Source organism: Phyllostomus hastatus, unplaced genomic scaffold (genome assembly GCF_019186645.2).
Source record: "Phyllostomus hastatus isolate PE091 unplaced genomic scaffold, TTU_PhHast_1.1 phas_contig_198, whole genome shotgun sequence".
Taxonomy (NCBI): Eukaryota; Metazoa; Chordata; class Mammalia; order Chiroptera; family Phyllostomidae; genus Phyllostomus; species Phyllostomus hastatus.
In genome coordinates this window covers 3,643,125-3,663,430 of record NW_025333715.1, presented here as the reverse complement: position 1 = coordinate 3,663,430, position 20,306 = coordinate 3,643,125, and the positions used below count along the sequence as shown (strand labels likewise).

The window sequence follows — 20,306 nt, the reverse complement described above, 5'->3', positions numbered from 1 at the left end:
AATGGAGTTTTCCCCAGGAACAGACTCCTAAACCTTCCAAAGAAGTGCCTTTATTTATTTACACGGCGTAGGAAAGGAAAAAAAAAAAAAAGCTCTAGAAAAAGGAAATTTCAAAATGGGTCTTCAGGGAGTGGCGGGTCCAGGCTGGGGTCCCGCGCTCACTGGGGTCACTTCCAGGTGGTGAGGGCGGCTCTCCCAGAGTCTCTCGCCCGGCCCCCCTTGGGCCCCGCCGCCTGGCCCGAACGGCTCCTCAGCTCTCGGTCGGCCCCGTCGCCCTGCGCCAGCTCCTCGTCGTACCTGGAAACAGAAAAGCGGAGAAACAAAGGCTCCGGGACCGGCACCGGGTGGGCACCGGGCTGCAGCGTGGCAAGTTCCACGTCACCCGGCAAAACAGCGTGGCCGCTGTGGGCGGCCCAGAGGCCACGGGCACGTTAGTGCAACCTTGTTACATTGTTACTGCGGACTGTCCCCAGCCCCGCAGGCACCATTTTATCCAGGCGACCAGATGGCACCTGGCCACGACCCCAAAAGGAACACGAGTGAGCCATCGGGGCACGGAAGGAGAGAGTGGAGTCTGGAAATACTTCACACGGCATCTGCGGGGCAGGTCTGAGCGACCCCGCTGCAGCCAGGGGTCGGGGGCGCCCGGGCCTGGCACAGGGCAGGTGCCTCACCCACACTTACTATGCAAAGACCAGACAGAAGCCCAGCGTGGCACCCAGACACTTTTCTGCTACAACGTGATGCATCCCATAACATCATTAAAAAAATAAACATCCTGCTCACCCCGGCTGCTGTGGCTCAGCGGGCTGAGTGTGGGCCTGCGAACCAAAAGGTCGCCAGTTCGAATCCCGCTCAGGGCACATGCCTGGGTTGCCGGCCAGGTTCCCAGTTGGGAGATGTGGGAGAGGCAACCAGTCAATGAATCTCTCACACATCATGTTTCTCTCCCTCTCTTTCTCCCTCCCTCCCTCTCTCTCTCTCTACAGAAATAAGTAAATAAAATCTTATTTAAAAAAAAAAAAAACAGAAGCTGCCCACAGCTTCTGTGGGAATCCTCCGCCCACAGGAGGCAAGCCCGCCCAGAGCCAGGAAACCGCGTCGGGCCCTGGCGGCCCTCAGCCCGAAACTCGCGAGGATGGCGGCACGGCCGTGGGTGGGTGGGTGGGCAGGCGGGCGAACCCACGCACAGAATCTCGTAGTTGCCGAGGACTTCCTTGGGGGGGGACTTGTTCCACTTGCAGTCCGGGACTTCGCCATTGGGGACCGCAATGTTGAGGGTGTCGTTGATCAGGTTGTACTTCAGGATCCGGTCATTGGCGGTGCTGGAGGTCAGGGACGGGGACGCGTTCACCTGCGGGGGAGGGGGGAGAGGCGCCCGTCACTCGCTCCTGTTGCGGGGCGAGAACACGGCCGCCGCGCACGGAGGTCTAGCTGTCAACGCCTGGTGCTGTTAACCCCTGTGCCTCCGGGACAGCTTTGGAGGGAGGGTTCTGGGATCTGCTTCCGTTAGGGGTGAGATGAAACGAAGGATGTACAGAGATTAGTGCTGTGTCCTGCAAATCAGCCATCACACAAACAGAAACTTCAGGACGGTGGGGGCCACACACACATCAGTGCCGCCCGCGGGCTGGGCGCTGAACTTGGTACCAGAGGCGCCCCCAGAGCTTTGCTAGGTCCGGGAACCCAACGGGCCTGCACAGGCAGCACCGTGGGGCTGGGGTACATGGTGACGGGCCCTGTTTCGCTGGGAGAGTGAAACCTCGCCCATAAAGCAGTATTCTGACCCAGACGAGGAACCCATCGGACAAACGAGAAGTTAGTCTCCTAAGGCGTCTGAGGAGCTTAGCAATGTCACAAAACCCACGTGTTCAAAGCAGACGTCCCTCCCTGAGCAGTGTGGCTCAGTTGTTTAGGGACTGACCTGCAAAGCAAAGGGTTGCAGGTTCGATTCCCAGTCGGGGCACATGCCTGGGTTGCGGGCCAGTCCCATAGGTGGCAGATGAGAGACAACCGACCCACGTTTCCATCTCTCATGGACGTTTCTTTCCCTTTCCCCCTGCCTTCCCTCTCTAAGAATACATACATAAAATCTTAAAAGAAAAAAAAAAAAGCAGATCTTTACCCCGAGGAGAGCCCCACTGGCCCTCAGCCACCGCCTACTCCCTCTTATGTGCAGCGGCAAAGCCGTGACCACCTGGGAGAGCAGAGGCAGCAAGCCTGCCACTTGTCCAGGGGTCCATCCCCCCACAGTCTGGCTGTCCTCGAGTGGTGGGCAGCAGGTCTCGTGCACAGTGAGAGGGAGTGTCCGGGCCTCAGGGGTCCCAGGGGCCCTCACTGTCTCATAAGCATAATACCGTGGTTCTCACCGGGAATGTGCGAGAACTAAGGTGTTGCTGGGTTAGAAGTAACAGTAAAGGTCCTAGCTCATCAAGGGAAGCCTGACTTCCACTCACGTCACTCCATTTAAGGTGGACGAGGAGGAAGCGCAGATGTTTTACCTGCACCTGCCCCCCACGTGGCACCCATGCATGCACGCACGCTCACGCACAGCCTCGGCAGGAATGCCCAGCGGCCTGCAAGGCACTGCTCTGGAGCACGGCTCGCTCCCTGGGAGTCGGGCCAGCTCGGCAGCTCCCTGCAGGGGCTCCGCAGACTTGCCCACGCGGGGCCGCTCACCACCAGCTGCTCTTGGACTTGGCTGTCCCAGCTCAAAACGGGCCTGCGCCGCCCGCCTCTCGGTGGGCGTGGCGAGAAGACCCAGCGCTCAGAGGCACACCGGGAGGTGGACCGACCGAGTGGACGGGCTTCGTTCTGCTGGCGCGTCAGACTCTCTGTCCCCACGGAGGCCCGAGCGCCCCTTCCTGGTTCCGGAGCAAAGCGGGTGACCCCACAAGGCAGCCCCACCTCCGGGCCTCGGTGGGCGTGCCAGCGCCCACAGCCACCGGTGGCTGTTGTCATCCGAGGCGGCCTCGCCGAGGCGTGTCACGGGAAAGGGAAAAGGGTGTAGGCACCCCACCCTTTTCAGAACTTCCCAGAGCGGCCACCAGGACGTCTGTCTCTGCCTTGAGACAGGGAGACTGATCCAAACGCTGCCTTCAGCCAAAGAAGATAAGGCCCCTCCTTATCTCTGGCTGACAGGCCACCGCTTCCCAAGGGCTTCCGATCTGCTTGCTCCTTTCCTGAACAGGAATGACATGCCCCTCTAGGGCATGGCAGGGCGGCCGAGCCTGGACTCGACCGAGCTCCGGCCATGGGCTGGGCCCACCAGAGGCGACAGGCCCGGGGTGGGCTCACGTTCAACCATCGGCAGACAGACACACCCGGACACCTGTCCCCGTTACATGTAAAAACCCATCCGATGCCCTGGTCCTGCCGTGCGGCCCGGGGGCCGTTAGGCCAGGCCAGTGGGGCCTGAGGCGGGGCGGCGGCCGCGGGGCGGTCACCTCGATCAGCCAGGGCTTCAGCCGGTCGTCCACGATGATGTCGTAGCCGTAGCACTCGAAGCAGTGCTTGTCATTGTTCATCACGGGCTGCGGAGGAGAGAGCCGTGTCTCTGACGTGGGCCGAGGTGGCGGCAGCGCCCTCTGCAGGGCTGTGCCGCACTGTGCAGCACCTCCCTTCCACGACCAGTGGGTCCGACCTCCACCCCGCCTCCTTCCTTTGCCCCTCCTCTGGGGCTCAGACAGGGCCACTTCCCACCACCTTGGAGAGCGATTCATGGCGCAGTCCCAGGTGTCCCCAGCCCTCCCTCATCGGAGGCTCGGTGACCAGCCACGAAAGAGCATCTCTGTTGGCACGAGACTGTCCTCAGGGAGAACGGAGACCCAGCGCCAGCCTGGGTCCCGGAGTTACACCAACCAACACTGCCCACCGCTGCGGGTCCCCTCTCGGGCCCTTGGGGGTGCAAGTGCCAGGCTACGAGCCCCCGTTCTCTGCGACAACAGTCAATCTGTTGACTTAAATTGGGGGGATTTCCATTTCCAGTCCCACTTTGCAAACTGTTCTGCAGGTCCACGAGACCCCGACCAGCACTCGCGTACAATGCAGATTCCCGGGCCTCCCAGGCTGCACGGGCTAAGGCCAGCAGGAGGGGCCCTGCCTGTGGCCATGGGACGTAGCGAGGGAGGCACACGGACACCACAGTGAGGCCTTGCTGTGCGTCAGTGGACGCGTGGACGTGGCCAAAAGCCCCGCGTGTAACACAGCAAACTCCCGAGGCGGGGGGAGCCCCACCCAGCCTGCCACCCACTGGCGGAGGGAAGGCGGGCTCCTCGGGCCGCCACAGCCCCCCACATCCACAACAGAGCAAAGCAAGAAGCCTGAACATGAGGAGGCTGCTGCACGTCCGCCTCCAAAGCATCAGCTTCTGCCGAAATACCTCTTACTGCTTCAACGGGCACAGAAGGCCCGTGGCTCCGGTGGGGGGCCCAGCTCCCAGCGCACCCCGGGCAGCGCCCAGCTGGAAGCAGCTCCACCCTCCTTCCCAAACCGGCCTCAGCCTGGAGCAGACCAGGAGGAGGTGAGACCCCGAAAACAGGTGTTTTTAGCACGGAACAAGCAGCGTCACCAGCTCCCAAGCCCCCGCCGGGCTGTGTCTCCCTTGTACTCCCCTCTGCGCCCGCGCTCACCGCCACGGCCTTCAGGGACTGCACGATGACCCAGTGGATCTCGTCGAACAGCTTGCTGGTCACCTCCCTGCCCCGGGTGCTCTCCAGGTACAGCCGCAGGTTGCTCACGGTCCACTTGCCCCCGTGGATGTGGTTGTAGTCCTCCTGGCCGGGGGTGGGGGGGGGGCCGGCCTCAGGCATAGCTCCGCGGAGGAGCCGAGTACCCCCTCCCTCCTGCGGGTGGACCTGGCCCCAGGGGGATCTGGGCCTCCCACATGTGCACATGTTTTAAATACTCAGCTCTGGAACATCCTCACTACTAATCATTCATACCTTGTACTGCAGGCTGTGGAGCCCCCTGCCCGCCCTAAGACCGTGGCACCTCTCACTCCACCACCCTCGCACCGGGGGCTGCAGCCACCCCGACCTCCTTTCAGCTCCTGCCGTGGCCCTTCCAGCCACAGGGCCTTGGCACATGCTGCACCCTCTGCTAGAAGGCTCCTTCCCCACCTCCACCTGGGTCACCCCTGCTCAAGCCCCACTTCTGCAGGGGAGCCTTCTCCAACCGCCCGGACAAGGGGGACGCATCACGCCACGCTCTTCTGGTCCCGCGTCCTTTCCCTCAGAGCACACGTCTCAGCTGGGGACTGCACACTCGTCAGTGAGGTCACCTGGTGCCCGTCTCCCCCAGGGGCTCTGGGCTCCATGTGTAGGGACCAAGGTAGGTTTGCCCATCGTCGTAGCCCTGGCGCTTGGCGAGGGACCAGCCCTGACGGGGGCTCAGTGTGTGCTTATTGGACGAATGACTGGGCCTGAGCGCTCTCACACGGTCCTCCCCGAGACCCTCGAAGGTGACAATGTCACCTCCTTTTACAACCAGGGAAACTGAGGCTCTGAGAGTGCAGTTAACTCACCTAGGGTCCCCGAACTAGAAAGGCAGGGCTTGCACTCGGCTTCCTTTGCCCCGCGCCCCCCTCTCCTACTCCTCACACTGATCCAGCTGGTGGCACAGCGGCCACACCGGACACTTAGGGCCCCCGCGCCCCGTCGGTGCCAGGGCACCTCGATGTCACTTCCACCCCCACCCCGCCCTCTCCGGCAGAAACGGGAAAAGAAAGAAACCCACAAAATCCGCCCGTGTCCTTAAGCTCGAGGAAAAAGCGGCGCTCACCCCGTGCTTCTGGATGGCGACGTTGGTGAGGTGGACGAACATGTTGTCCAGCTCACTGGTGCTGGGCGTGTACTTCACGGTGCAGAAGCGGCAGAAGCCCAGCTTGTACCTGCGTGGGGACTGAGGTCAACTCAATACTCTGAGGAAACGCAGAGAAAAATGTAACACTTCGGTCCTCGCCAGTGTGCCTCAGCGGACTGAGTGGCGACCTATGAACCAGAGTGAACCCCTGAGGTTGATTCCCAGACAGGGCACATGCCTGGGTTGCGGGCCAGGTCCCCAGCAGGGGGCGCATGAGAAGCAACCACACACTGCTGTTTCTCTCCCTCTCTTTCTCCTTCCCTTCCCCTCTCTCTGAAAATAAATCAAATCTTTAAAAAAGGAAAAAAAAAAAAGTTCTTGAATTCCTACCCAAGTTAAAAAAATGCACTACTTTGTTCTCTACAAGGAGCTATGGGATATTTGTTCTTTTAAACTTTTAAAAGCAGTCCTTTTTTTTTAAAACTGGTTCTTTTCTTGTAACAACTTTATTGAGATACAATTCATATGCACCATATGAATCATGGCACCCCTAAAGCATGCGGTTCTGCGGTTCTGGTATATTCCAAGCCCTGCAGCCATCACCGCAATGAAGTTCACGACATTTGCGTCGACCCGAAAGGAAGCCCCTGACCGTGCGCAGCCCCTTCCCACCCCGGTGCCAGGCAAACGCCAATCCACTCCGTCTCCAAAGACCTGCCCATCCGGGCACTCCGCAGAAACCGAACTACGCAATACTCCGCGGCTGGCTCCCCGCACTGAGCACAGCCGTCTGCAGGGCGAGAAGAGTGGCCTTTTATCGGGAAGACCGACGTGAGCGCCATGAGCAAGCACTTCGCTGGACGCTTAGCACGCACCAGGCGCTGTGCGCCCCAGACGCGCTTCACCAGCCCTCACGGTGGCGCCAAGGGGTAAGCGTCACGTCACAGCACGATCAAGAACGGCGCCAGGGCCCCGGGGCTCTTCTTACATGTAGCAGCGCAGCGGGCGGTACGTGGACACCAAGACGTACAAGCGCAGGTCGAACTTCCTGCCGCCGATGAGCAGCGGGTTGCTGATGTAGAGCGAGATCACGTAGGCCTCCTTGGTGGACTGGGACACGAACCTGGGTGCCAGGGAGCGCCCGGGTCAGACGGATGGCAGAGACCAAAGCTCCCCGCCTCTCCTCGGGTGGGGAGGCAGGGGTGAGGTGCTGTCCACCGAGGGGCCCCTGCTCCTGCCCAGGGGACATGGCACTTACGGCTCCTGGGACCCATCAGGGAAGCCCTCCCTGGCTGGACCCTCCTGAGTGCTACCAATGCGTAAGATTTAAACGTGCTGCCGGAGGAGGCGTCCGCGCCACTCCTGGGAATGCCTGGCAGGCCAGCCTTCGCCGCGGGAGAGGATTACACAGACAGCAGTGAAGGACCTCACAGAGGCCAAGGGCGAGCTTTGGACGAAATGGCCTGGAACCCTCCGTTCGGGGGAGACCCTCCAACCCAGGGCGGAGGCCGGACCTGACCCAATGCAACTCCTCCCACTGCCCGGGCTCAGGTGTGGCTGCACTCGGTCCGCCCCCAGCTGCCCCCTGGGGGTGGCGCTGTCCTCAGTTTACCCAGGTGCGGAAGCCGAGGGTCTGTGCAACAAAACGTGCTCAGGCACCACGTGTCCGGGACTCGAGTCCCGGGTCCTAGCAGCTGCTTCGCCATCTCAGCAACGCCGTGACTAGACGGCTGTCAGGCCAGCTTCCGGCACGAAGGCTCACGCTCCTGTGACCCGTGCTGGTTGCAGCACCGCTCCCTCTGGCCCCCAGCTCGGAAGGTTCCATCACCACTGATGCCCCTGCAGCCACAGGCCTCGCCCCGACCTCCCGCACAAGCAAGCCAGGGCCACGCAGCCTGTGGATGACGGACGACAGATGACACCCATCTGCCAGCCAGGAGGCACACGGAACGGGGGTGGGGGGTGGGGTTCCCCGCACTTACGAAGACGTCTTGCTGTCCCGGGACCACTTCTTGATTTGCGAGAGCTTGTTGATCAGGAAGATGCCCTTGCCCTGCGCTTTGCCGCACGGCTTCATGATCCACGTGCTGGAGGGGCTCTTCCGGAACTCCTCCACGAACAGGTTGTAGTCCGCCGGCAGCATGTAGGTGACTGGCACGAAGTCTGGACGGGCAAGCGGAGGGACACAGTGAGTCGGCCCAGAGGAGCCATGAACAGAAGATTCTGCCGCGGCCTTTTCCCGTTTCCGGGCCCTGCGTCATCGCCCCGCCCTTGCCCTCGCCCCGCCCCCTGCGCAACACTGCCTTGCCCTTGGTGCCACGTGAGCACCTCTCAGGTCTGGATCGCCTGCTCCCCGCAGCACCGGTGAGCTCGGGACCGATCCCGCCCACCGACCAGATGAGGAAACGGGGGCCCAAGGGGGTCACGTCCACAGCGGGGCCCAGGCGTGTACAGGGGTTCTGAAACTGTCCGACAGCCCAGCTGTCATCGCCAGACGGGACAGGGACGCACGTCCTCCCTGGGTGTCACTGGGAGCAGTGGCGATCCCTTGGGGCACTGAGTAGCTCAGGCAGCTGTCACTCGTGCTGAGCACTGGGGACGTCCCCCACTTCCTCATAGAAAACACATTCCCAAGGTACTCACTCAGATTCCCAGCTTGAGCCCCCGCCCCCCATTCTAGAGACGCTGGGATGAAAGAGGCGCCCAGCACAACTTGCACAAACACACTCACCCAACAGTTGCCGCCTCATGGGGCAGAAGCGAAAAAACTCGACTATTTACACTGGAAGCCTGAGGCCAGAGGAAAAGGCACGCACCCAGGTAGAGGTATTTCCCATTCTCGTCCTTTTCTGCCAGCGGACTCCCTTCTTTCTCCAGCTCTTTCCTGTATCTCTTAATGTTCTTCACCATCAGGTCCTTGCGGGTCAGCTCATAGTGGTTGGGGAAATGGTTCACTATTTGGTCGTCTGAGAGCCGGTAGCCCGTTTCCACGCTGAAGACGTTCCGGATGGTCTGCACGCTCATCCTGAAAGGGGGGCACAGAGGGGCCGTGCGGGACGGAAGCTCCTGTTCGTCCGCGTGGGGGCGCTGTCCTTACAGCCCGGGCAGCTCCCGGAGCCCTCGCTCACGGCCCGCCCCCACGCCCAGCACGCCGGACGGGGGTGCCTGGTGCCCGGCCCACGCCGCCGGTTCCACAGTGGACCACGACGACATGAACTGTTTGAGCCAGGCGCTGTTTTGACTCAACCCTGAACGGTTTCACTGTCTGGCACACAATAGGTGCTCAATAAATGTTTACCAATTAATGATAACACTGATTTTTTTAAATAACTTTTTTTAAAGATTTTATTTATTTATTCTTAGAGAGGGAAGGGAGGGAGTAGAGAGAGAGAAACATCAATGTGCGGTTGCTGGGGGTTATGGCCTGCAACCCAGGCATGTAGCCCTGGCTGGGAATCGAACCTGCGACACTTTGGTTCACAGCCCACGCTCAGTCCACTGAGCTACACCAGCCAAGGCTTAAATAACTTTTTTAATTTACTGATTTTTTGGAGAGTAAAGGAAACATGGATTTGTTGTTCCTCTTATTAATGCGTTCCTTGGTTCATTCTTGTGGGTGCCCTGGCCGGGAATCGAACCCGCACTGACTGAGCTACTCAGCCAGGGCCGATAACACTGATTACTGACAACCAGCTCACACAAACCCCTCATTCAGACTCTGAAGTTGGGAAAGTCACTTGCACAGAATTTGCACCCAAAGTCAGGAAGGACAGAGACCCCTGACAACCAAAACCCGGGAGGTTATTCAAGGTCCCCCGCTGAAGTGAGGGGGAGAGCGGACAGAGAAAGAGTTCCACTTCCTACCCCCCGGTGTCCCCCACCCCCAAGAGCCAGGGTCCCCACCACACCAGCCCCGGGGGCCAGAAAACCTGCACTCACAGGGGAACCACGGCCACTCAACAAGGCAGCCTGTGGCCTGTCTCTCCGTGGCCCGGGCCCCACCCCCGGCCCCACCCAGGGCACCAACCGAAAGAGGGTGTCTGGAGCACCCATGATCATTAGAGTAAAAAAATTTTTTTTACTTTTTATTACTGAAAAGCTCAACCGTATAGGACAGTAGGGAGAAAAGTTTGCCCAGACCCCAAGAGCCAGCTCCGCCCCGGGCCGCGCCCCCCCACGCACTCGCCCGCTGCCCCGCCCCCTCCTCCTTCCTCCTTCCTCACCGCGGGGGGCCGACAGCGGCAGTGGTCCTGGCCTGCTCTGCAGCAAGTCCCCCACTTCCTACCGTCTCGTCCCCAAGGCTCCTCTGGGAACCTCCAGCACGGAGGACTCCTTTGCACGTTACACGATATCCCATTTTACACTGTTGTCACACCTGAAGAAGCAGCGTTAACCCCCCGAATAGCATCAAAGGTTAACCGGCGTTCCGACCTCCCAGTCGTCTGACATTTTCTACGGCTCGCGCGGACACAAGGGCCGGGCGGTCTGCTCTGTCGTTCCCTCTTGCATCTCTGAACCTACCCGTTCTCCCTCCTTCTCTGGTCTCCTCTGAGGTCCGTGCCGGGGACCCTGGGCCGCCTGTCTGTCCCGTGGGGGCTCTCTTCTCGCATGCTCCCTGCATGGGCACTCCCCAGGCCCGGCTGCCTGTGGGAGTCAGACCTAAAGGTGTGAAGAGCTTTCTGGGCAGGGCCGCACCCCCGGGGCGGGGGCGTGTGCGGCACTGGCAGGCGAGTGGTGGACGAGCACTGCTCCCCGGGCCAGCAAAGGGAACGTGACCCGAGTGGAGCCACAGAGGTCATGGTGAATCTTAAATCACGTGTCTCATTTAACTGAATATATCCACAATATTGCCACTTCAACATATAATCAGCATAAACACTAATGATGAGACACCTCATGTTTGTTTCTCCACACTAAGTCTCCACGGCATGGCGCGCAGTCCCACAGGACAGCACGTGCCTGGGGACCAGCCATGGGGTAAGTGCTCAGCAGCCCTGCGGTCAGCGGCTCCAGCCTGGGACAGGCCCCGGTCCTCATGCATCAGGGGTGACGAGACAACAGCGATGTTATACTCTCACGCCCCCTTCATCCACTAGCGGGACTGCTCCTACAGGGAAGGATTCCCCTCCGTCGGCGAAACCCGGCTCCCCCAGCACAGAGAGGCCGACGACACGCTGAGCCTTGCCTTTGCGTCTGGGTCTACACAGCAACCAGCTGGCTCCCCCTGGGCCGCCGCCCGGCCCGGGACGAGGGCGCTCTGGGTGTCTACGGCTGCAAAACAAGCTGCCCGCTCACGGCAGCCGCAGACAGTGACCACGGAATGACAGCGCGTGGTTTTATGGGTGCAGAATTTGGACAGGGCTCAGTCGAGCATCACTGGGTGGTAGCCCGTGGGAGACAAACTGGTCTGGGGGAGCATCAGAAGGCTTCGTCCATGCCTGGCACCCTGGCAGGCAGGGCTGGGCACAGCTGCCACAGCCGCACAGCAACACAGGCCCAGGCCCAGGCCGCAGGTTCCCCGCAGGGCGGTGCAGAGCTCCCGCACGAGGCAGCCTCCGGAGAAGTGGGGGCTGCCAGTTCCTTACCACCCGGGCCTCACTTCGGCCTTGTTTGGTCAAACAGACCGCGGCAGAAGTGACGCCGCCCCTGACACTAGCTCGGAAAGGCCTAGAGAGCTGCCGCCCTCCGTCCCCGGCATGAGAACAAGCCCAGGCCGGCCGTTGGAGGGAGGTGACGGATTTGCGGGGAGAAGACCCTCTTCTCCCGCCAAGGGCAGCCCAGCCCAGCCCCAGGTGACCCAGCAGGTGACGGCGGATGCACGAGGGAGCCCAGGCAGACCGGCTCGGTCTGCCAGACTGAGAAAACCACGGGGCCAAACCCCGGAACTGGTGAGTAATAAAAAACGGCTGTTTCAAGCCCCTCGGTTCTGTGGTGCTCGTTACGCACCATTAGCTTGGCAACAGATGACCCACGCACCCGTGCTGGCGGGCTCGCTTCCCCGTTTCGTGCTGCTTCTCCTTCCTGTCGATACGAAGCTATTTTTGCACAGCTGCTCTCAGAACACAAGCGGCTTCATGAGATGTTTTCCTGCATGTGCGTGGCCATACAATGTCCCGAACTGGTTTACGGTCGCCACCGCTGTTTCAATGGCCACACTGGAACCGTTCAGTTCACCTTTTCCCGGCGATGCGCCCTCGGTCTTTCCCACAGTCGCACCCTAACCAACTTCAGACCAGACGGCACACTCAGTGCTTAAAACGAAAGCTCTTAAGATGTCAACTATCCAAAATTATTATAGTTTAAAAAATTATTACAGTTTAGCTCTTTCTCATCCTCTCTTTTTTCGTTAAGAACAGCATGGAAATGCTTTCATTTGGCACAAAGAAAGGAGACACGCACTCCCTGCGCACCTGCTCGGAGAAGCCCAGGAACCCAGGGCTCCCTCCGCGCCTCAGCAGGGCGCCGGGCAGCGAAGGCGCAGCTGCAGGCCCCGCCCCAGCCTTTCCCCTCAGCGCGCCTGCGAAACGGGGGTCCAGACAGAACACTTCATTTCACCGTTGAGCAGCAAGATCATGAGCTGGACGTCAAGCCTCTTGTGGGCGCTGATGACTTCAGAAGCGCCCTCCCCAGCTGCACTCCAGGTTCCTGGAGGGAATCGGCCGTGGTTTAAACCTCGGGGGGCTTTAACTGCCCTGGGAGCAGGGCAAGGCTGTCCCCGATCACTGCCGGACGTGGGAGCTGGATGCCAGCGTGCGCGGCTCCCGGCCTGGCCCACTCTGCGGGTGCCAATGAGCCAGGCGACACGCTCGCTCTCCCCGCTGCCCAGTAGCGTGCAAACCAGGGATGCGCACGGAGTCACAGCATGTGCCGCTCGACACCGAACAGAGCGGTCTGGGCGCCTGGGAGGCAGCGGTGGCTTCCCGGGCGGGCGGCACGTGGGCTGGTGTGCGAAGGACAGCGTGGCACCCGCTGACGGAGCAGCCGCCGCCAGCCGGGACTGCTCCGCGCTCTGCACCTTACCGCCTCGTTTCAACCTCGAACAACTGAACTTTGGACAGAGGTCAAGTCCTCTGCTAGCTGACGGCCACACAGACAGCGGTGGAAACCAGGCGTGACCTGGCTCCCTACGCTCAAAGATTCAGGGCAAATCTCCAGACCCAGGTTTGCAGAGGGTCAGTCCAGCAGACGCCACGACCGACTGGATTTCAGTTTGGTCCTGTGACCCTGCCAAGGGGGGTAGAGGGGAGGGTGGTGGGGGGGGGGTGGGGGCGCTGCCCCAAGGAGGGCGCTCTGCTCTGTCTGCAGCGGGGCAGGGGGCAGAGCAGGCCTGGACCGAAGAAGACGGAAGACCTCAGCCCAGGAAGGGGGTTGGTGGAGAAGAATCCGGAACAACTCCCAGGCCCCCGGTGGGAGGGAGTGCCGTTTGGGAGGCGACGCCAAACCTCTGCTGGTCTTCTTGGAGACACTCACCTCCCAGCCCCTGGTTTCTAATCGAGGCCCAACAGCGCCCTCTCGCGGCCCAGCGAGGGAAGCGCACGGACGTACAGAGACCCCGCCCCCACCCCCGGGAACAGCTTACTTCCCTGGAGCAGACCCTGGGCGCTGGGCGCTGAGGGGCAGGCTGTGAGAGACGCTAAAGGCGTGGAGTGGAGGGGCAAGGGCGTCTGTGTGTGCGCTCGCGAAGCGCCGTGGGAAGAGATGTGTGACGAGGCGCACGACGGCACAGGGACACCCACCCCTGGGAACGCAGGCCTGCGCGGGCGCCACCTACAGGTGAATGAAGGACACGGGCCAGCAGGCTCCGGAACCCACCGCCCCTGGCTTTGGCACTCACCAGTAGAAATTCCAGTCCTCGCTCTCTGTCACCTGGATCCAGCCTCTCTTCTCAAAATTGTTTATCAGCACTGACTTCTCGATGTCGGTGACCCATTTCACTTTTCCTGCCATAATCCTGGAACAGATCAACTTCTTAGGGCTGAGAAACTTCACCCAGTCCCCCTCGCCCAAAGGAACCCTTTGCACCCCGAGCTCACACCCCACGAGCCCCCCAGGCTCATGTCCCCCCAGCAGTGGTTCTCAGCCAGGGGCCACTCGGTGCCCTGGGACACGTGGCGAACTCCGGAGGCACTGTGTTTGTCACAACTGAGGGGGTGGCCATGCTGCTGGCACCTAGCGAGAGGCCAGGAAGGCCGCCTCACACCCCACACATGCAGGCCAGCCCCCAGGACAAACCACCCGGCCCCAGCGTCCACTGTGCCAAAACTGGGAAACCCTGGCGGAGCGGGAGGGAAAGGCAGCAATGAAACAATCACCGACAAATGTTCAATTCAACTGCGACAGGAGCCGCCAAGGAGAGGCCCCCGGGGAAGGGGCAGGGGCCGGGGCAGGGGCATGGCCCTGCTCAGGGTGGCTGGGGATGGCTTCAGTGGAGGGGGGGCACCTACCCCAGTGCTAACACCCCACTCCTCAAGTGCAGCCTGTCCCGCCGCTTCCTCCCGGCCCCACTCCAGTCCCCTCCCGTGAGTGCATGACATTCAAGTGCTTGCCATTGCTCCTCTGCGTCCTAACGTGCATGGCTGCGAGTGCAGACCCCCGGCCTGGCCTGCTTCCCCAGGCACATCTGTGCACCTTCTCCTCCGACCGCTCTGCTCTCGCCACACTGGACCTCCCCCCACAAGCTCTGCTCCCCGCCCCCCCACCCAGGGCCTTGCCATACACTGGACACCCCTGCCTGCACAAACCCTGCCCACCCGCCCGGCCAGGCCACCCCCCCACTCACCTGCCCCTTGCCCCACTCGGCCTCCCTGACCCTGCAGACCAGGCACGTGCCCCTCAGCACCCCCACAGTTCTGAACCCGCAGGAAGGCAGGGCACTGGTCTCCTCCCCCCTGCTGCATGCCCAGGGCCTGGCACTGTGCCTGGCATGTGGGGGATGCTCAGTCCAGACTGACTGACTTCGGCCCCACACCCGTCAGTGCCGCCGTGTGTCTGTGAGCAAGTCACGCCACCGCTCTGGACCCGCCAGGTGCATCATTGACGGCTCACCTGCGGCCCTAGGGCAGGCGTTCTCTCCACCTGCGGAGGGAGCAGGAGGCAGGGGAGAGACGGCAACCTGCCATCAGCCCACCCTGCCTCCCTCCCACACTGGGCGTCCACTGCCCCCTGACAGACGCCCCCCACACCCCCACCCCCCAGCAGGGCAGGGGGCTCAGAAATTGTCTGCAGAGCAGACAAAGGCGCCAGCTGGCCCACCCCTCAGCACAGAAGCCAGGCTGACCCGTTCCCAACCCGAAGACATAGTGAGCTCTTCCACTTTGAAAAATGAACAAATAAATACCTGCTGTTTGATCGTCTTCCTGTCTCTTCCTCCTGAAACAGAAAAAAAGCGGGGTTAATGGTACTGTGCGATGAACTTGAACACTTTACTTCTGGTCTGGTTCACAGGAACAGATGTGTCTGAATTTTAAGCCGCGTGGTCAGCCACTCCGAACGCCGGGCATCGTCCAGCCTAACCAGGAGAAACAGCCACGGGCTGATCTTTACTCTGATCGCAGCGGGAAATCCAGGCGGGCTGCACCACCTGGGGGCTGCCAGCCCTGAAAAGCCGTCCGGAAAACAGACGGCTGTTGGCATTCCCAGCACACAATGTGGGTCCCATTCCTGGGGCAAGTGGGCAGAATCTTCACAAGCATGAGAACAAGTTTCCACAGACGCGGCCCCTGGGCGATCGACAGTCTAGCTTCCACGCAGCTGCTCGGCTCTGAGAGCCACCGCGGACAGCTACCTGGGACGGACGAAGTGCTCCGGGACAATTCTGATCCGGGGAGGAGGCAAGGGACGCCAACAGCAAGCTGTAAGCCCAGGGGGCAAAGTGCTTTAACAGCCCAGCAAATCAAGTCCCACTGCAGCCACGGGGAGGCGCTGACTAGTCATTCAGTCAGGCACCAAATCAGGTCAGCTCTCCTCCAGAAGATTCCATGCCCTTCCACGTCTCTGCCCCCCACACCCCCGAGATCCTGGACAAGCACAGGATCTGGTTTCCCGAGCGCCGCCCATTCTCCACCCAGCAGCAGCCTGACGTGTGAACTTTGCCAAGAGGCCTTTCACATCCTGGAGTGAGAACTACTCGAGGCAAAAACCAGGAGCACCCCTCGGGAGAGGCAGCAAGCTGGAGGGCCTCCCCTCGCTCTTCCCGCCCAGCCGTCTAAGACCCGAGCGCCCTCTGCCTTCATCCCACTGCCTCGAACTATTGCTATCACTTTCCCTCTCTCTTCCTTTAAAAAAAAACTTATTTACCTGTAGAGAGAGGGAAAGGGAGGGAGAAAGAGAGAGAAAGAGACACGGATGTGAAAGAGAAACATCCATCCGTTGCCTCTCGTACTTGCCCAGACCAGGAACCCCCAACCCAGCCATGGGCCCTGACCCAGAATAGAACCGGCGACCTTTCGCTTTGCGGGAGGATGCCCCACCCACCGAGCCACACCGGTCCGGGCTCACTGTCACGTTCCATGAAGCCCCAGCCAGGCCACGAGACGCTAGGGCAACTGGATTCGTTTCCCGCTAGCCTTCTTTGAAAAGGAAAAAGCACTACCTTTAAAGAGAACAATACATAACGATGTAGATGACTTCACATCCACGCAGTGCATCATCCGTTGTGGCCGCTGTACTGCAGCCGTCCGTCTCCTAGCCCCCTCTGAGGGGCAGTGCCCTGTTCCGCGCCACTGCTCACCCGACTGTGTACCCGTGCCTTGAATTCTTCGCCGATCTTTCGCACTGCCACAGCCGAGCACGGAAACGCGCTCAATAAATGTCTCCCGAACAAAGAACCGCTTTCCAAACCCTAAACGGCTTACGACGACAAGATACTTTTAACTTCTAGAATGGGTCCCCTGTAATGCTGCAGCGACTCTATGAGGTGGACCACCAGCTCTGCCCCGACCCCTCTACCTAATGGGGCAGCAGGGAGGGGAGATACCTAGGTCCAGACCCCAGAGAGAGGTGGGTGGAGCGGGGAAGACAAGTCTCCAGCGTTCTGCCCACAGCTCCCGTCACAGGTGCCCTGCGCGCTGCAAGATGCCAACAGAAAGAGTACCGATTGCAGCAAAAGCCTAGGAACAATGAAATGCTGGGATAACCAATCTCAAGAAGAGTGCAATTACAAGAATCGGGCGGCACAAGGTAAGTCACAGGAACTCGGAGGAGGAAGAAGGGCACAGTGGTCAGAGTATTCTCCCGAGGAGGGCTCGGGTCCCACCAGCAGAGCCGAACCTCGCAGTAGAGCGGCCGCACAGCCCCGGGCGCCCACACCCGCTCGCGCACGCGCACTCGCTCGCCCACGCACAGCCACACCCTCGGTCCGGGGATGCTGCGGCGTCGGCGCGGGGACTCACCTGCGGGCACGGAGCGCAGAGCAGCCCGGAGGAGCGCGGGCCAGGGCGTCCCCGCACCGCGCCCCGGCCCCGCCTCCGGCCCCACTCCGGCGCTCAGAGGAGGACACCGTCCACTGCCCAGCGGACCAGCCCGCGCGTCCTACTTCCGGGGCGGCGCCCTGGCAACCGAAGACGCTACCGCCGGCGCCGCAACTGCTTCCGGGATCAGGTTTTCTCCCCGCAAGTCTCGACCGCTCCAGCCAGGCACCCTGTTTGTCCCGGGCTGAGAGCCAAGGAAGAGCCAGCCCGGCTATCCCCGGGACCTTCACAACCTTCAGGGCCCAAAAATGAGGTTGAGAAGGGTCTGCGCGCGGGACTGACCCTGATACTCAGGCAGAGCGGCGTGGTGATCGTGGCGCTGAGTCCAGTGTCTTGATTCCTTCTGCTGCTCAGCTTCTGCCTGTAAAATTAGGACTGTGGGAGCGCTTACCGGGTAGGCTCTGTGATAAGGATTGTCAGCGTGAGAAGCGTCCAAACCTGTAATAATTGTCATGAGTTCATTTGAGTCAAACTGACAACAATTGCCAGGAAGCAAAATCTCAACGGTTTCAGAAAATGTTCCAGGGAATAGCAGTTATGCACCTGATTTTCTACGTTCCAATCAGAGGAGGAGGCGCAAGGGGGCTACGTGAACTACCTTGGTGATAGATTAGCGAGGCCGGAGAAAGCCAAGGTGTGCAGGCGAGGCAACCTTTGGGATTGCATTTACCTTTGCAGGTATGGGATCGTTAACAGTCCACAGTTAACATGATGATAACAATTTGGGGATTTGTGGTCCCTGCTCTGGTGCAGTGGTTGTACTTTTGAGGGGCCTGGAAAAAAAAGAGAATTACTTTGATATACCAAAGGTATGTTATCAGGTATGTTTTTGTGGGTGAAAAAAAACCTCAACAGGCTCAGTTAAGGTGAAGGTGGTGCAGACTAACCTTTGTTAGGGAAAAATACTGCCCTAGGACATGACTACCTACCATGAACTGCTTTTAGTTAGAAAGTTTTCATTTCAGATCATCCTATGTGGTTACTTTGGTCTCCAAGTTTGTGAGGCCACCATGCAGGCAGGCCTCCCCTGAGCTTGTCAGGTTTGGTATGTGGCCCCTTTTCCGTCCCCGGGATGGTGGGGACTCTGCACTCTGCACACAGCGATACAGCAATCAGTCATGGCCCGCTCAAAAGTCAGCTCATTCGTGAACTCCGTCTGGCAGGAAGAAGCAGCCCGGTCCAGTGAGAAGCAAAACCGGAGCCAGACCTGGACCGAGCCCTCACTGTGGCGTTTAGGCTGAAGCCCCGTGTCTTGGTCTGTTCAGGTTGCTATGACAACAAGCACCAGAGATGGGGTACCTTCTAAACACCACAAACTAATTGTTCACAATTCCGGTACCAGCAGATTGGTGTCTGGTGAGGGCCTGCTTCCTGGTCATAAATGTTTATCTTGCTGTGCACCCCAAAGCAGACGTGGTGAGGGAGCCTCCTGGGGTCTCTTTTGTTAGGGTACTAATCCCATTTATGAAGTCTCCATCCTCAAGACCAATTGACCTTGGGTACGGCGGGAGACAACCGATTGATGTTTCTCTCCCATCAACGCTTCTTTTTCTCCCTTCCTCTCTCTCTCTCTCTGTCAAACCAATACACATATTCTTGGGTTGTTTTTTAAGGCACAAAAATAGAACTAAACATAAGGAAACTTCTAGATTGGAAGTCAACTGACCGCTGGCCGCATCCAGCTCACCACCTGTTTTTTATAGCTCATAGCTTGAAGCTAAGAATGGTCCATACCGATGACCATTTGCAATCGATTAGATGGTAGGGAACACACTAACTTTTAACTCCAATTAAGTGAACTTTATTCTACTTCCTCTTCAAAAAAAAAGTCAATTTTCTCACTAGTAGACCTGTATTACAAAAAAAAGTTATACTCAATTATTATTATTATTTTATTTCATCAATTAAAAAGGGGGTAACATTTTGCGGAACCTGTCAGTGGCAGAGCCTGGGTTTGAACCCAGAAACCCTGACCATTCGCACTGCTGCCTCCCTGGAAAAAGAGCTGGGCTTACAGGGATGTCAGAAACCTCCCACCACCCTCCCCCAGGGCACTTCCCGTCATCATCATTTGCCTTCAGCGCCATCTAGTGGAAGCTGACTGGCCAAGTTCACGCCCCATTGCTGCCATTGTCCCTCCACCGCCCTCAGCCTCAGCGTTCCCGGGGCAGACAGAGGAGGAGGTGAGAGACCGGGAGGATCACACAGAAGAGGCCATTAGGGCGCCTGCCACGGCTGGCTCGTGATGGATGTTCAGTAAACGTTATCTCCTGGACGAGACTTACGTGCAAAGGCTGGTGTCCAAGGTCGATCCCTTGGGGTCAGGCTCTGCCAGAGGAGGTTGGAAATATCAACGTGGGTGTGGCCCGGCCCCGGCCCCTACAGTCTGTGGCTTCTCCTCCCTGGGCAGGCGGCCCGACGGCTCCTCGCCCCAGAGAGGGGCGCTGTGCTCTCATCCCGTGGCCTCCAGGCCTGTCTCCACCCCCACGTGCTATTGGGTTGGCCGAAAAGTCCGTTCGTTTGTTTTTTTTTCTGTAAAATAGAAGTCACATTTTTTTTATTTTCATCAGTAACTTTATTGATGTGGATGTTTTGAGTATGTGGGCTGCCTCCTGCATGGTATAACATCAATTGTTCTCAATTAATGTCTTGATTTAATCACTGTGAACTTCAACTGGTCTACCTGAGGGTGCAGCATCAGCCAGCGAGAAATCTCCAACACAAAACGTTGTTTTTTCTTGGAGAGAGGGAGAAGGGAGGGAGAAAGAGAGGGAGAGACACATCAGTCAGTTGCCTCTCTCCTGCACACCCCACCCCAGGGTGGGGACCTGGCCTACTGGTCCCCAACCCCAACCCAGGCATATGCTCTGACTGGGAATCAAACTGGCGACCCTTCAGTGCGCAAACCAGTGCTCAGCCCATTGAGCCACACCAGCCAGGGCTGTGGCTGGTTTATGCCACTGAGCGCGATGCCCTCAAGGTTCATCCCTGTGGTAGAATGTAAAAGGCTCTCCTTGTCTTGTTTTGTTTTGTTTT

General features: G+C 59.5%; 1 protein-coding gene across 2 annotated transcripts; it reads right to left on the bottom strand.

The window, feature by feature from the left end:
* Positions 1–53: 53 nt before the first annotated feature.
* On the bottom strand, positions 54–17,326 carry TTLL1 (TTL family tubulin polyglutamylase complex subunit L1). 2 transcript variants are annotated; one of them, XM_045834954.1, is made up of 12 exons: positions 17,193–17,326; positions 15,140–15,171; positions 13,637–13,753; positions 10,324–10,446; positions 8,619–8,827; positions 7,785–7,965; positions 6,791–6,925; positions 5,782–5,890; positions 4,632–4,775; positions 3,447–3,533; positions 1,191–1,354; positions 54–297 (listed from the first exon to the last, which is right to left on the bottom strand). In XM_045834954.1, exons 3-12 carry the CDS (start codon positions 13,747–13,749, stop codon positions 168–170), a joined length of 1,395 nt encoding a protein of 464 aa, XP_045690910.1. In that variant the 5' UTR covers positions 13,750–13,753; positions 15,140–15,171; positions 17,193–17,326; the 3' UTR covers positions 54–167. The 2 variants fall into 2 exon arrangements, with proteins under 2 accessions (XP_045690910.1, XP_045690911.1); XM_045834955.1 differs by lacking the exon at positions 10,324–10,446.
* Positions 17,327–20,306: the final 2,980 nt, after the last annotated feature.

Coding starts and splice junctions, on each gene's coding strand:
- TTLL1 (XM_045834954.1), bottom strand. CDS start 13,749: ATGGCAGGAAAAGTGAAATGGGTCACCGACATCGAGAAGTCAGTGCTG. Junction 6,926..7,784: donor CGGGACAGCAAGACGTCTTC/GTAAGTGCGGGG, acceptor CCTGGCACCCAG/GTTCGTGTCCCAGTCCACCA. Junction 4,776..5,781: donor TCGCCATCCAGAAGCACGGG/GTGAGCGCCGCT, acceptor ACCCCCGGCCAG/GAGGACTACAACCACATCCA.